The 13,494-nt window shown below is 50.3% G+C and overlaps 1 protein-coding gene across 1 annotated transcript; it reads left to right on the forward strand.

The window, feature by feature from the left end:
* Nucleotides 1-205: 205 nt before the first annotated feature.
* Nucleotides 206-13,037, forward strand: LGALS12 (galectin 12). Its single transcript, XM_036764802.1, has 9 exons — nucleotides 206-250; nucleotides 6,391-6,479; nucleotides 6,750-6,963; nucleotides 7,457-7,576; nucleotides 7,960-7,998; nucleotides 8,469-8,495; nucleotides 9,058-9,146; nucleotides 11,614-11,764; nucleotides 12,891-13,037. Exons 2-9 carry the CDS (start codon nucleotides 6,439-6,441, stop codon nucleotides 13,035-13,037), a joined length of 828 nt encoding a protein of 275 aa, XP_036620697.1. The 5' UTR covers nucleotides 206-250; nucleotides 6,391-6,438.
* The last annotated feature ends 457 nt before the right edge of the window (nucleotides 13,038-13,494 follow it).

Raw genomic sequence — 13,494 nt, forward strand, 5'->3', positions numbered from 1 at the left:
GCTAGGCCAAGAGCTGGGAGAAAGGGCTTCGGGTGCACTCAGATCCAGCCCCTGTGTGAGTCAATCAGATGGGTGGGCTGGCCTGGGCCTTAGCAGCTCCGATAGAGTTCCCAACCTCAGATTGAGCAGCCCCAGGGAGTGAGAGCTGCCCAGCTCCTCTCTCACTCACTTACCCTCCATGTGGCGAGCAGAAGGAGGTCTCGACCCCCTCCCTGACAGCTTCATCTTGCAGCCACCAATCTTTTACCCGGTGAGTAGTTTCCCTGACAGGGGAACTCTTGGTCCCAGGCACTCTGACCTCCCAGGTTCTAGTAATGAACACTGTGAAGTGGGTCAGGTTTAACCCCTTCCCACCCCTGGGTGTGGACAATTCTCCTGTCCTCAAAGGACCATGTATGCAGTGGAGTGGAAAGCACCCTGAATCTGGAGTTGGGGGGTCCTGGGTTCAAATTTTGACTCTTGTGACATGCCACACTGCAGAGTAGGGAGAGTACTTGTTTTGGAAGCAAGAAGATAGGAATTTGAATCCTATCTCTGATAGTTAAATGTTCTCCCACTCAGCCTCGATATTCTCTATAAAAGGCAGATAATAATACCTTCGGTTCCTACCCCCACCAGGTTGCTCTGAGGCTCCTGGGAGATCTTGGTAAAGTCTTTTGCCAACCTTAAAGCTAGTTAAGTTAGCTATTGCTATTCCTGTTGCTATCCATGTGACCTTGGACAAGTGTAGGGGACAAATCCCACCCCCTCCCATCATTTGAGCTCTTCCAAGCTGGTTGATTTCTGTGACTATGTAGTAGATGGGACTGGACTTCTGAGGCCCCTTTCAGCTCTAAACAGATGACCTCTGGCATTCTAATTCTGACTCAAGTGTTATGGACTTATGTGTTCCTCCTTCCCAGAAGCATCCCATACTCTCGGGCACCTGGTTGGAGGAACATAGAATTCTAGATTTAGAGTAGAAAAGGACCCCTTAATATCATCTAAACTACCCTCCTTATCTTACAGAGAAAGAAACTGGGCCTTAAAGAGGTAAACTGACCATTTATACTTTCCCACTGTGGGCCCCTAATATTTTTTTTGGATCAATGTAGGGAGCTCCCAGTGAGCCAAAGAACTTCCTCTATCTATACAATTAAGGGAGGGGGGCAGGGTTGTGAGTCAGTCACCGAGAAGTTAAGTGACTTACCCAGGGTCATATAGCCAATAGGTGTCAGAGATAAGATTTGAATTCAGGTCTTTCTGACTCCAAAGCCAACCATCCCAACTATCCACTACTCTATTCTTCCTCTCCTAGAGAGGCCTTAGTTACCTACATGAAAGTAGAACACATTAGATTAGATGATCTCTAAGGTTCCCTTCATTCTAACATTCTGTGATTCCATATTTTTGGAGTAAAGAAGGCAGAACCCCCTCCCTCAAATCTCGGTCTTGCTCCCACTTTTTTTTTCAATTATCAAGCATTTATTTGTTTCTCCTAGCCAATCCCCCACCTCCTTGAAAAGAAAAGGGAAAGCAAAGGCCTTGTAATAAATATTTATAGTTGAACAAAACAAATTCCCATATTGGCTCCAAAAAGTGGGTCTCATTCTGCATGAGTCCGTCACCGCTATCCAGATGTGGGTATATTCTTCCCCATCAGGCCTCAAGGTTGAGGCTGGTGACTGCATTGCTCAGCGTTCACAAGTCTTTCAAATTTGGTTGTCCTCACCATGGTGTTGTCTTTGTATAAACTATTCTCCTGGTTCTCCTCTCTTTACTCTGCATCAGTTCCTACTACTCAGGATATTCCAGTGCCTTTACAACACTATTATATTCCAGTGCATACACATATTATCTGGTCGGCCATTTCCCTGATTGACGGACATACCTCCTTAGTGCTCCGTGCTTGGCCATCACAAAGAGTTGCTGCAAATATTTTTGCACTTGTGAGTCTTCCTCCTCATTCCTTGATCTCTTTGGAGTGCAGCCAGATCACAGAACACGCACGATTTAGTGACTTTATAGGGCCAGTTCCCAATCACTTCCTGGATGGCAGAACCGGCTCACAGCTCCAGCCACAGGGCATCGCGGTGCCTGTTTTTCCACCAACCTCTCCAGCATTTGTGATTTTCCTTTCTTCATTATCTGCCAGTAGGATGGACGTAAAGTAGAACCACAGAACTGTTTTCATTTGCGTTTCTCTAGTTATCAGTGAATTGGAGCTTTTGCCTATCGGTAACTTGGATTTCTTCCTCTGGCAGTTGCCTGTTCATATCCCTTGATCATTTTTCAATTGGGGAATGGCTCTTATCCTCATAAACCTGAGTCAGTTCTCTATATAGCTTGCTCCCAGTCTTCTAGAGAAGGTCTGTTCTGTTCCCCAAGGGAAGTCAAAGGGTCTCTTCCCCCAATAATGAAGTCTCCTGTGCCAGATTTCTCAGGCAGCTCAGCATCCTCTGTATGACTTACTCAAGGCAGAATTAAGCCCTTGAAAGGGCTGAGCTCCAAGCAGATGCTCCTTTCCCATGGGGAGTAAGGAAGGATTCATGAGAGCTAATAAAACTCCAGTGTTCCCTAACTAGTTCTTTGCCCTTATGTGGTCACCGCCTCTTCCTAGAACTTTGGTTCATCAGAAGCCAGGAGGGCATGCTGGGTGATGATTGGAACAGACAGCCGGTCCTGCATTGAGGCTCTGGTTCTCGGTGCTAAATTCTTCATCAGGCTGATCCAGAGGGGTCTGTGAGGCCGGCTGAGCCTCCCACTCCCCACTTCCCTCTCCCACCGGATTCCTAAGGCTGTTAATCTGGTTGAAGCAATGGATCAGGCTATAGACCTGCCCTTTAAAGCCAAGAAGTAGAAAAAAATCCAGGGAGTAAGTTTCAACTCAAACCAAGCAGGAAATATTAAGGTTGTATTACGGCATTAAGGTACCACAGTGCATAGAGTGATAGACTTGGAGTCAGGAAGACCTGAGTTCAAATCCAGTCTCAGACACTAGTTGTGTGACATTGGACAAGTTACGTAAACCTCTGTGAGCCCCAGTTCTGTATAATGGGGATAATAATGGCGCCAACCCCCCCAGGAGGTCATGAGGATCAAGCGAGGTCCGATGTAGAATGTTTTTCAAACTTTAAAGAGCTATATAATAACAGGGGCTTTTATAGGGTGTTTCTGAGGGTTCGCAAAGCACTATACAGATGTACACACATATATAGTTATGTAATGAGAGCTAACGAAACCCTGAGCTGTTTCAATTAGCCCTTTGACTTTACGGGGTCGCCTCCTCCCTGGAATTTTGGTTCATTAAGAGCCAGGAGGGAGCGACTAACTAGACAGCCGAGGTAGACCCGCAGCCGTATGGACAAAGTGCCCGTGTCTGCGTGTGTGTGTGTGTGTGTGTGTGTGTGTGTGTGCGTGTGTGCATGTGTGCGTGTATGTGTGCGTGTGCGCATGTGTGTGTGCATGTGTGTATGTGTGTGTGCATGTGTGTGTGCGTGTGTGTATATGTATGTGTGCATGCGTGTGCGTGCATGTGTGTATGTGTGTGCGTGTGTGTATACATGTGTGTTTACATGCACATACAAGTCTGTATATGTTTCTCTCTATCTAAATGCTACCTATTAGCTCCTCCATACCTTCTATGCCCTAGGCACTGAGGAGACAAAGCTAAAACAAGGATCCCTGCCCACAAGGAGTTTACAGTCTAGGGTCCGAGAAGGAAACAGCAAATACAAAAATGATACTTAAGAAAATCTAATTCAACAAATATTTATTTTTAATTTTTTTCAAATACAAAAAAACTATTTTTCTTTTCTTCTCTCTCATCCTCACAATCAGAGAGAGACAGCAAGACAGAGCCAGAGACACAGAGAGACAGAGAAAAAGACAGAGAGAGGGGGGAGGGAGAGACAGAAAGAGATAGACACAGAGACAGAAACAGAGAGAGACAGAGAGAGACAAAGAGACAGAGAGAGGGAGAGAGAGACAAAGAGAGAGAGACAGAGATAAAGTGAGACAGAGAAAAAGACAGACAGAAAGAGACAGAGAGAGGGGGGAAGAGGAGAGAGAGGAAGGGAGAGACAGAGAGAGGGGGGAGGGAGAGACAGAAAGAGATAGACACAGAGACAGACAAAGAGACAGAGAGAGGGAGAGAGACAGAGACAAAGAGATAAAGTGAGACAGAGAAAGAGAGAGACAGAGAAAGAGACAGAGAGGGGGGAAGGGGAGAGAGAGGGAGGGAGAGACAGTGAGAGACAGAGAGAGGGGGGAGGCAGAGAGAGAAAGAGATAGACACAGAGACAGAGAGAGACAAAGAGAGACAAAGAGACAGAGAGAGGGAGAGAGAGACAAAGAGACAGAGAGAGACAGAGACAAAGAGATAAAGAGAGAAAGAGACAGAGAGAGAATGTTCTAACTAAACCCCTTGGAACAAATGTGAATAATGAAGCAAAATCAGTTCCCCTATTGGCCATGTCCTCAGAAAGATCCTATGATCTGTGGAATCTTGAATGAGTAATTTAGCCTCTGTGATTCAGAGTTTCATCTGTAAAAATGGGTCACTCCCTCCTATAGTCTGTGTAAGGAAAGCAGTGGATAGCCTTTGGAGCACAGTGGAGCAGAGTACTTGTGGGCTGAGTCCATCTCCCTGCTAAGTTCCTCCAAAGCAAGGATGTTCTCTTCTCTGAATGTTGCTCCTTCCCCTGCACAAAGCCCTGTATGCATTAGACATTTAATAGATCCCTGTTGAATTTGGAAAGACTCCTGCCCTCCATGAGCTTCCATTTTTCCAAAATCATGAAGGCCCTCTACCATCCAGCACTTAATAGTGTGTTAAAGTTGAGCATTCATAATTCCAGAGGACTCATGATGAAGCAGGCTGCCCCCTTCCTGCCAGAGGAAGTGCTGTTATAAGCTGGACACCTTGCTAGGCATCTAAGCTGGCATCATTCTGAGGTGGCACCTGGGAAATATGAAAAAGAGTTGTGTCTCTCTGATATCTCAAGAGAGAGCCTTCTCTGCACACATCGTCCTTATAAAGCAGGCCTCTGGGGATTCATTCTGCCAGGACCCATTGGTTCCCTGCTTCCACACCTGAGCTGATGGCAGGGTCCAGAGCTGGCTCCTCTAAGATCAAGGTGCTCTAACAACTCTGAGGAGCCCAAGCCTGGCAGAGCAGCAAGATGCGGAAGCAGGATTTGGCAGAGTTAGGTACAAGTAGAGATACTTCTCCCCCCATCAGCCCTGTCCTGCCCCTGCATAGGGTCAATCCCCCAGCCCGTAACTGGTCACATATCAGCAAATGAGTTAAAAATGAAACTTTACTTGTTAAAAGGGATTAAAATCTGACCAACCAATAAAAGACGGGAGACAAAGCAGGGAACCATCAGCAGGGGAATGACCGAATAAATTGTGACACGTGAATAAAATGGAATTTTTTGTGCCGTAAGAAATGATGGCTGTAGGAACCCAGAGAAACAGTAGAGAGAAGACATGCATGCGAAGAGCTTTGCAGACGTTAAAGCCTTACAGAAATGCTAGCCGTTGCTGCTCTTGTTGTCATGCCTCACAACTCAGTGACAGAGGGGCTATTCTCCCCATTTCACAGATGTGCAAACTCGAGCTGCCAGATGTTGACCAGCTTGCCCAACATCACACAACCAATCAACGTCCGAGGCAGGATTCAAACCCAAGCCTTCTGCCTCCAGGTTCTCAGCCCTGTCCCCTCTATCCTGCTGTTTCTCTCAAGAGATATAAACCTTAGTGATCAATCCACCAAAAAGCATCGATTTGTTAGGCCCAAAATGAAACCGTTCCTACCCTCCGTGAGCTTCTATTCCATTGGGATGTGAGGGAGTGGGGGGGGGGGGGGCGGTAGCTGGGCCTCCTGAGCCATGGTACCCCAGTGCATATGATGCATGTTGGCGTTACCTCAGAGGTGAAAGGTGGAGCTGGGTGAGGAAGGAAACAAAAATTCAGAAGAAAATCCTCATTTTTTTCTTATGAGGACTTTGATTTTTCCAAAATCATGAATGCCCTCTACCATCCAGCACTTAATAGTGAGTTAAAGTTGCAAAGCTCTTTATTTCTGGGCTCTCATTTGAGCCTCAAACCCCATCCCACCCCTTTGAGGTAGGTAATAACACTCCTCTGCCCACCTGATAGAGGAGGAACCTGAGGGTCAGAGAAGTCATTTAGACCTGCCCATGGTTACACTAGTAGATGGTAGAGGGAACGTTCAAGGCCACATCTCTTCTTGACCTCATGTCCAGTTCTTTTCATTACATCACATCAGATTGTGCTAAAAACAAACCTACTTCAGAGTGTCTCTCTAGTCTTCCTGTCTCTAGGGTGGACACCCTGCCTCAACTCATCACCTAGCTCATGACTTTGTTTCCCTGGCTGGTTCAGGTAATCCCCTATGTCACAACAATTTTGGGTGGCCTTCGTGCTGGGAAAATGGTTGTGGTCCAGGGCGTGGTCCCACCTGATGCTCAGAGGTAAGGGGGTTCAAGTCCCTGGTATCTGGAGGCCTCCACCACCCTCAGCAGCCCCCCAGAAGGTAATGATGGGGAAGGGGGCGAGGTTACTCACTTTGCTTCATAGAACCCAGAACAATAACTGCTTGGCTTGAAGTTGCACAGATGCTTGGGTGCTGGACACGGGGCTGCCCTTTGTCCTGTTAACCTCGAGTCAAGGCTCTGGGGTGGCAGTCTTCCCAAGCAGGGCTCCGGGGCATCTCCCATCCCTCACTGCCCTGGCCCCGCCAGGTTCCAGATCGATTTCCAGTGTGGTTGTAGCCTGCAGCCCCGGCCAGACATCGCCTTTCATTTTAACCCTCGATTCTACACCAATAAGCCCCATGTCATCTGCAACACCCTGCACCGGGGACGATGGCAGAGGGAGGCACGCTGGCCTGAGCTGGCCCTGGGCAAAGGGGACACTTTCCTGATCCTCTTCCTCTTTGGAAATGAGGATGTGAAGGTAATGAATAGATGAAGAGCGGTGGAGAGTCCTGGGCTGTCCTCAGTCGGGGAGGGAGGAAGAGGGAGGGGTGAAGAAGAGGAGGAAGAGGAGGGAAGGAGGGAGGGAAGAAGAGGGGGAAGGAGTGAAGGGGAAAGAAAATAAGAGGAGAAGAGGAGAGAAGGGGGGAGGGAAGAAGAGGGAGAAGGAGCAAAGTGGAAAGAAGAGAGGAGGAGGAAGAGGAGGGAAAGGGGAGGGAGGAGGAGGGAGAGAGGAAGAGGGAGGAGGGAAGGAAAAGGAGGCCAGGATATCTAGAAAAAAGAGGGAGAAGAAGGAAGGGCATCATAGACTAGGGGAGAGGGGAGGGGGAATTTTTTTCATATCCAACACTTGCAGCTGAGATCCTTCCCAGAAGATCAGAGGTTCCTGATCAGCCCATTCCTAATCCTAACAGTGAAGAGGTGGGTGGGAGCTGGCAGGGGGTAGAGAGAGCCTGGGCCATCTTTCTCTCCAGGTGAGCGTGAATGGCCGCCACTTCCTCCACTACCCCTACCGGCTCCCACTGTCGAGAGTGGACACCCTGGGCATTTATGGCCATATTTTTGTGAAAGCTGTTGGATTCCTGAATAGTAATGTAACTATCTCTGGGAACCCAGGCAATGGGACTGACTATCCTACAGACCTGGGTGGGCAGGCCAGGGTTTTCTGGCTCTAGCTGGGAGGTATTCAGGGAGAGAAGTCGAAAACCTTATTACATAATTGCAGAGACACAGGATGATTTACAGGGGAGAGACGGGAAGGGGAACGGGAAGCTGGGTAGAGCAGGTGGCTTCTTGGGCATTGATGGGCCCTGTGGGCACAAAGGAAAAAGACTAGACCCCCCTGTGTATCAGGTAGCAAATCGTCACCCTGGGCAGTATAAGCCCCAATACATGGAAAAAACCGCTAGACTCTCTAAAGCAGCCACATGGGGATGTTTGCTGGCCACAGCACCCCTCTTTGTCTTTCTGTGGACAGCCCTTTGTGGAGGGTGGAACAGAGTACCCGGCTGGACATGTGAGTATAAAGGGGGCTTCCGAGGGTTTGTTGTTCTTTAATGAGGGACCTTGAGAAGCTGGCTGTGCTCCCTCTGCTCCCTGAGCTGCTCCCTCTCCAAGTCCTTCCCACCCTGTGCTCTCCAGGGTGGGGAAGGACCTGAGCCTTGAGGACAGGGAAGGGGGAGGGGGAGGTTACTGCGTGCAAAGGGTGATCAATGCCCCTCCCTCCTTCCCACCCATTCTTAGCTTGCACAAGTCTAGGGATGCCCCTTCCCTTACTGCCTCCGTCCAAGGTCACTCTCCCAGGCCCAGGGTCAGGCAGGCGGAGGCCTGGTCTGGAACTCTGCCTTTTCTGTACCAAAGTCCCTTCTCCTGGATGAGGCCAGACTGGGCTCCCAGAGGAGTTCACCACGAGACTGGGGGCATGGGGGGGAGGGGGCTGGTCAGATAAGGTCGCTGCACTCTCCCCAACTCCTCTTCCCTTGACAGCCTTTTTTACTGAAAAGCTCCAGATTGGTGAGTAAGGCTTTCCTTCGAGCTTTGGGAACCCGCTATTCCTGGGGAGCCAGATGGCTGGGAGCAGGGAGATTCAAGGCTGAAAAGACTTCCACACCAGTTAGGGTTTGAGGGAAAGACCTATGTTTCTTCCCAGCATCCTCCCTTTTCTTGGCAAGAAGCTGGCTACTGCAGGTGAAGCTGTAGAGGGGCTGGTGATTGGAAGCTCCCTGAGGGCAAGGGCTACCTTTTGTTTCCATAGCCTCAGCACGAGGCCTGCTGCCCTGCACATATAAATGTGCGCTGAATTCAGAGGGGTGAGGGTGCAAAGGTTTTCTATAAAAACACTTTCTTTGACATGGGCCCAGGGGGCAGACAGCCCTGGTTTTGGGCTTGAGGACCCAGGACCTGGAACTGCCTTTCTTGCTGTCACAGTGGGGATTTGTGGGTAGGAGTAAGAAGCCGTGGTCTTTACTGGAGTGAGGGGAAGGTCATCCTGTTTCCCTTGGGTCAGCTTCTCCTGTGGGGCAGCCTCTAAAGCAGGGCCTCCTGGGATCTCCATAACTCTCCCTTGCCCTTTCAGGCAATTCCCTGCATCTGCCCTCTTCCTAGGGGCCTGTGGCCAGGACAGGTCATCGTGGTGCGGGGCCTCATCTGTCCCAACCCTCAGGAGTAGGTACCAGCAGGATGGAGGGAGTGAGTGGTCCAAGGGAGAAGAGAAGGAGTGAGTTCCCTGCATGGAGCTTGGTGACCAGGGTGGAGGTGGACAAGTGCTCATGCTGGGGAAGGGGTGCAGCCAGCTACAGGACAGAAGTTGGGGGAACCTCAGACTTCAGAGCTGGAGCAAGGAGCCAGCCACCCTGACGCCTCTCCCTTAAGATGCTTGATGAGCCCAGGACAATGATGTTAATGACCGACTCTATGAAGCAGATGCTAGGATTCTCCCCATTTTAGAGATGATGAAAGTGAGGCCTGACAAGCCCAGGGTCACACAGCAGTGAAGCATCTAAGGCTGGATGTGAATCCAGATCTCCCCTAGTCCCGAGGTCAGCACTCCTTCCACGGCCCAGTACTGCCTCCCTCAGAGCCAGGGTGCCCATACTTCCAGGCGCAGGCAGCCAGTCTCCTCTCTCTGGTCCCGGGCTGAGCAGACTGGCCCTGAGAAGCCCAAGCGCTCTGTAGCTGTTTTGAGAGGAAGGTCATTGCCATGCTATGCACAATCCCCTTACCTTTCTTCCAAACCCCCATACTCTTAAACTTGACCCAGCACCCCACCTCCTGGCCCTTGGGGATTGTTATCAGGTCCCTCCTGTTCATCGCCTCTGCTCAGAGGTGACCCTGGGCTCCCATGGGCCGTGCCAGGGCAATCAAGCCAAGAAGCCTTCTGGTGTGGCCCTGGTTTGACTCTGCTTATCCCTTGAAGCCTGGCTATTAGGGACTGAGAGGCGAGGCCACCCCAACTCCCGAGAGGGTCACTGATGTCCCACCAGGGGATGACCTTGGGGAGCCAGCCAAAGCACCAACATCTGCCCCGTGGTAGTACAGTGGAAGGCACACTACCTCTGGAGTCAAAGGCCCTGAATTCAAATCTCACCTCCAAAACTTCCTGCCTGTGTGACCTTGGTCAAGTCACATCATCTCAGAAGGGCTTCAGTTTCCTCACCTGTCAAATGGGGAGAGGGGGAGAGTAGACTATGAGGTCCCCTCCAAGGTCAAATCTATGATCCCAAGAGCCTTCAGCTTCTGCTTCTGCCATCTACCCTTTATCCTGTACCAAAAACACCCAAGGGGGCAGGGAGAAAGAACATATCATCATCATAATTAAGTTAATAATTGTTATAAATTATCCAATAATCATCTTTATTATTCACTTTTATTATTATAGCTATCATTCCTATAATATTTTACATACTCTATCTCATGTGACCCTCACAACGACTTTGTCTGGACTATTCCCATTTTAGAGATGAGGACACTGAGGCGGAGTTGGGGGGAGGGGGGCTAAGTGCCCTGCCCAGCAACACACAGCCGAGACAGAATTGGAATTCAGGTCTTCCTGACTCTGAGCCTAGCACTCCATCACTTCACCACCCAGCTGCCCTCCAGTGAGAGTTGTTTGCCGTACCCCACCTCGGGGCCTTCCCTGAGGTCTCCAAGGCCTCTCTGGTCTCCCTAGGGAGCCTTTGGTCCAAAGTCCCCGAGTTCCATGGAGGACTCTAGGGTAAAGGAGGGACCTTAGAGAGCCTCTCAACCACCCCTCTCATTTTGCATGGAGAAACCTAGTGAGGAGCAGGGAAGGAACGTGCCCAGGGTCCCATCCATAGGATCTGATGGGACGCTGGAGCCCACCTAGTTTAAAGCCCCTCGTTCTATAGTGGAGGACACTGAAGCTCAGAGAAGGAAGTGGCTTACTCAGGGTCACCCAGGTAGGAAACACCAGAGTCAGAATTTGAATCTCGGGCCCTCTGACTCCAAACACAGTGAGTACTCTTCAGCTGTACCCCCTCTGCCTCAAGAAACCCCTACACCCTATTTCACTTTAGCCCCGGCTGGCTCAGGACAGAATGACCCAGACTGTGCAATCAGACACACAGATTCCAAAAGTTGGGAGATATTAATGCTTTTGTGCCTAAAGTGGATGAGCTCTTATAGAAAATCCCCTCCTCCCTTCTTTGGGTGGGAAGCAGAGCAGGTGGGAGTTATGGAGGGTCTCAGCCTCTTTAGCCAACTGTTGCTACTTAAATCAGTGTCCTGCCGTGGATAGAGTGCCAGATTTGGCACTAATTCTGCCACTTACTACCTGGGTGACCTTGGGCATGTCCTTTCTAGGCCTCATTTTCTCAATTTAATGAGGTTGGTCTCTGAGGTCCCTTCTCCTTCTAAAGAACCTACTTCATGGTGCCTGGTGTAGACATTGTGTCCTCTGTGTGGGGTTCTGGCTGAAATGACTTGAAGAGGCAGCCCTGGGCATTAGGGGCCACTAGTATCTCCACTGTTCTGATAGAACCAGACCTGCCAGCCCCAAGCTCTTGGATAGGCAGGAATTTGCCTACCAGATCCCCAGAATCCATTCCAGGGATTTAGCAAAGTGTGCCCTCCCCCTGTCCCCCTGTCTTTTCCTCCCTCTTCTGCGGTCCAGATTCACACTAAGCCTATGGGACGATTCCACCCACCCATCCTTGACGCTCGAGGTTTGCTTTAGAAACAGGACGTTGGCTTGGATCTCCCCGTGGGGCCGAAAGGAGCCCATCTCGGCCCCTTTCCTCTTTCACCCACAGCGCTTCTTCGAGGTGAGGAATTCCAAGAGGCAGGGGCTGCTGGGACTCTAGCAAGGTGTTCTGTTTTCCTGAACTCAGCCCCAGACTTTAGTCTCTGAGGACAGATGGATTCAGGGAAGTGGGGGTTGAAGAGAGGAGTAGCACAGCCAGCATCCCCTCCAAACGCCTCATCTTATCGATGGGGACATGGAGAAAGTCACTTGCCGAAGTCATAGTTTTTTGGTGAGACAACTAGGTAGGGACTTATCTATTTTCCATCCTATTAATGCAGTCATATTACTATGAGGAAATAAATACAATTAGCTATGGATAGTGGAGAGAGAACTTCCCTCAGAGTCAGGAAGATCTGGGTTCAAGTCTCACGGACTTTGACACTTTGGTTGTGTGCGACCCTGGGCAATGTACTTAACACCTCTGAGCCCTGGACGACTCCCTAAGGCTGGAAGCTGTCAGCTAGGTATGGACCTGGCTTGGGAGGAGGATTCCCCGCCCCCCCCCCCCCACCAGGAGTTCCCTGTACCAAAGACATCACTAGTACTGTTCAAAAAGAAAAAACATCTACCTTGCTGCCTCCCACTGATGCTTCCTAGTATCAGGGAGCTGGGCTGGGTTCTCAAAGGCCACGCCAATGGAATGAATTGAAAAGACTGAGTCCAAGGTCAGGTTGCTTGTCAACAGACCAGCCTAGCTCCATTCGGAGAGGGGTACATCACAGAAGGAGGAGCTTTTCAGCCACAACAATCCTCCAAAACCATCTAAGTTAAAGGAGGGAGGACTGAGATCAGCATGGGTGAAGGGCATAACCATACCAGCACAGTGGGGGTCTGAGACCTCTTACTAGATCATCTTTATGAACATGGCCACAAGAAAACTGAGAGTCAGGAGGTCTGGGTTTGAATTTAGACCCTGACACTTGCCTGATATGGGGCAAATCAGTCTCTTCCTGCCTTGATCTATTCATGTGTGAGATGAGGGGGCTGGACCAAATGGCTTCTGAAACCCTGTCAGTCGGGCCCTAGAGCGTAGGATGCCTCTGTCCCAGCTGGCCAGCCCCACCTGCTAGCTCCCTGGGCCCAGGACGACCTTCCCTTTCTCAGCTTCCCGAATGAGTCCACAAGTCTCTGTCTTTGTTCCCTAGGTCCTGCTCCTGTGCAGAGACAATGGCCTCAAGCTGGCCCTGAATGGGAATGCAGTGGGGGCAGCCAGCCTGGGGCAGCGGTCCCTAGGGTGCCTCCGGGAGTTTCGGATCAGCGGCAGTGTGGAGCTCTACTGCGTCTGGTGTTAGAGGTCAATGGGAACATTCCTAGCCCTGGGCCACTCCAGGGACCCATCCATCAGCAGCCTGGAACTCTGTCAGCCACCCCTCTGATTCCCGAATCTCGTGTTGGCTTCAGAGGCTTGGGGATGCCTACCCCCTCACCCTAGGGATCCCTGGTCAAACTAGCAGAGATCTTGGGCTGGCCCACACTTCACCAGGGATGCATACTAATCCAATAGGTAGGAGGAGAACTGGCATGCATTTTTCAGAGTGGAAGGGAGAAGGTAACCTCTAAGCCAAGGGCTGACAACTTCCTTAGTGGTGGGGGGGTAGGCCCTGCCTGGCCTAAGGCACAGACAGAAGGTAACACTCCATGTGTGATCTGAACCAGGGCAGGATACAGGGGGACCTAACAGAGGTTAGTGATAGGAGATCTAACCCTGTGTTTGTCTTTCTCTGCATCCCAGCAGCACTCAGTGTAGTG

Source organism: Trichosurus vulpecula, chromosome 6 (assembly GCF_011100635.1).
Source record: "Trichosurus vulpecula isolate mTriVul1 chromosome 6, mTriVul1.pri, whole genome shotgun sequence".
NCBI classification, from domain to species: domain Eukaryota; kingdom Metazoa; phylum Chordata; class Mammalia; order Diprotodontia; family Phalangeridae; genus Trichosurus; species Trichosurus vulpecula.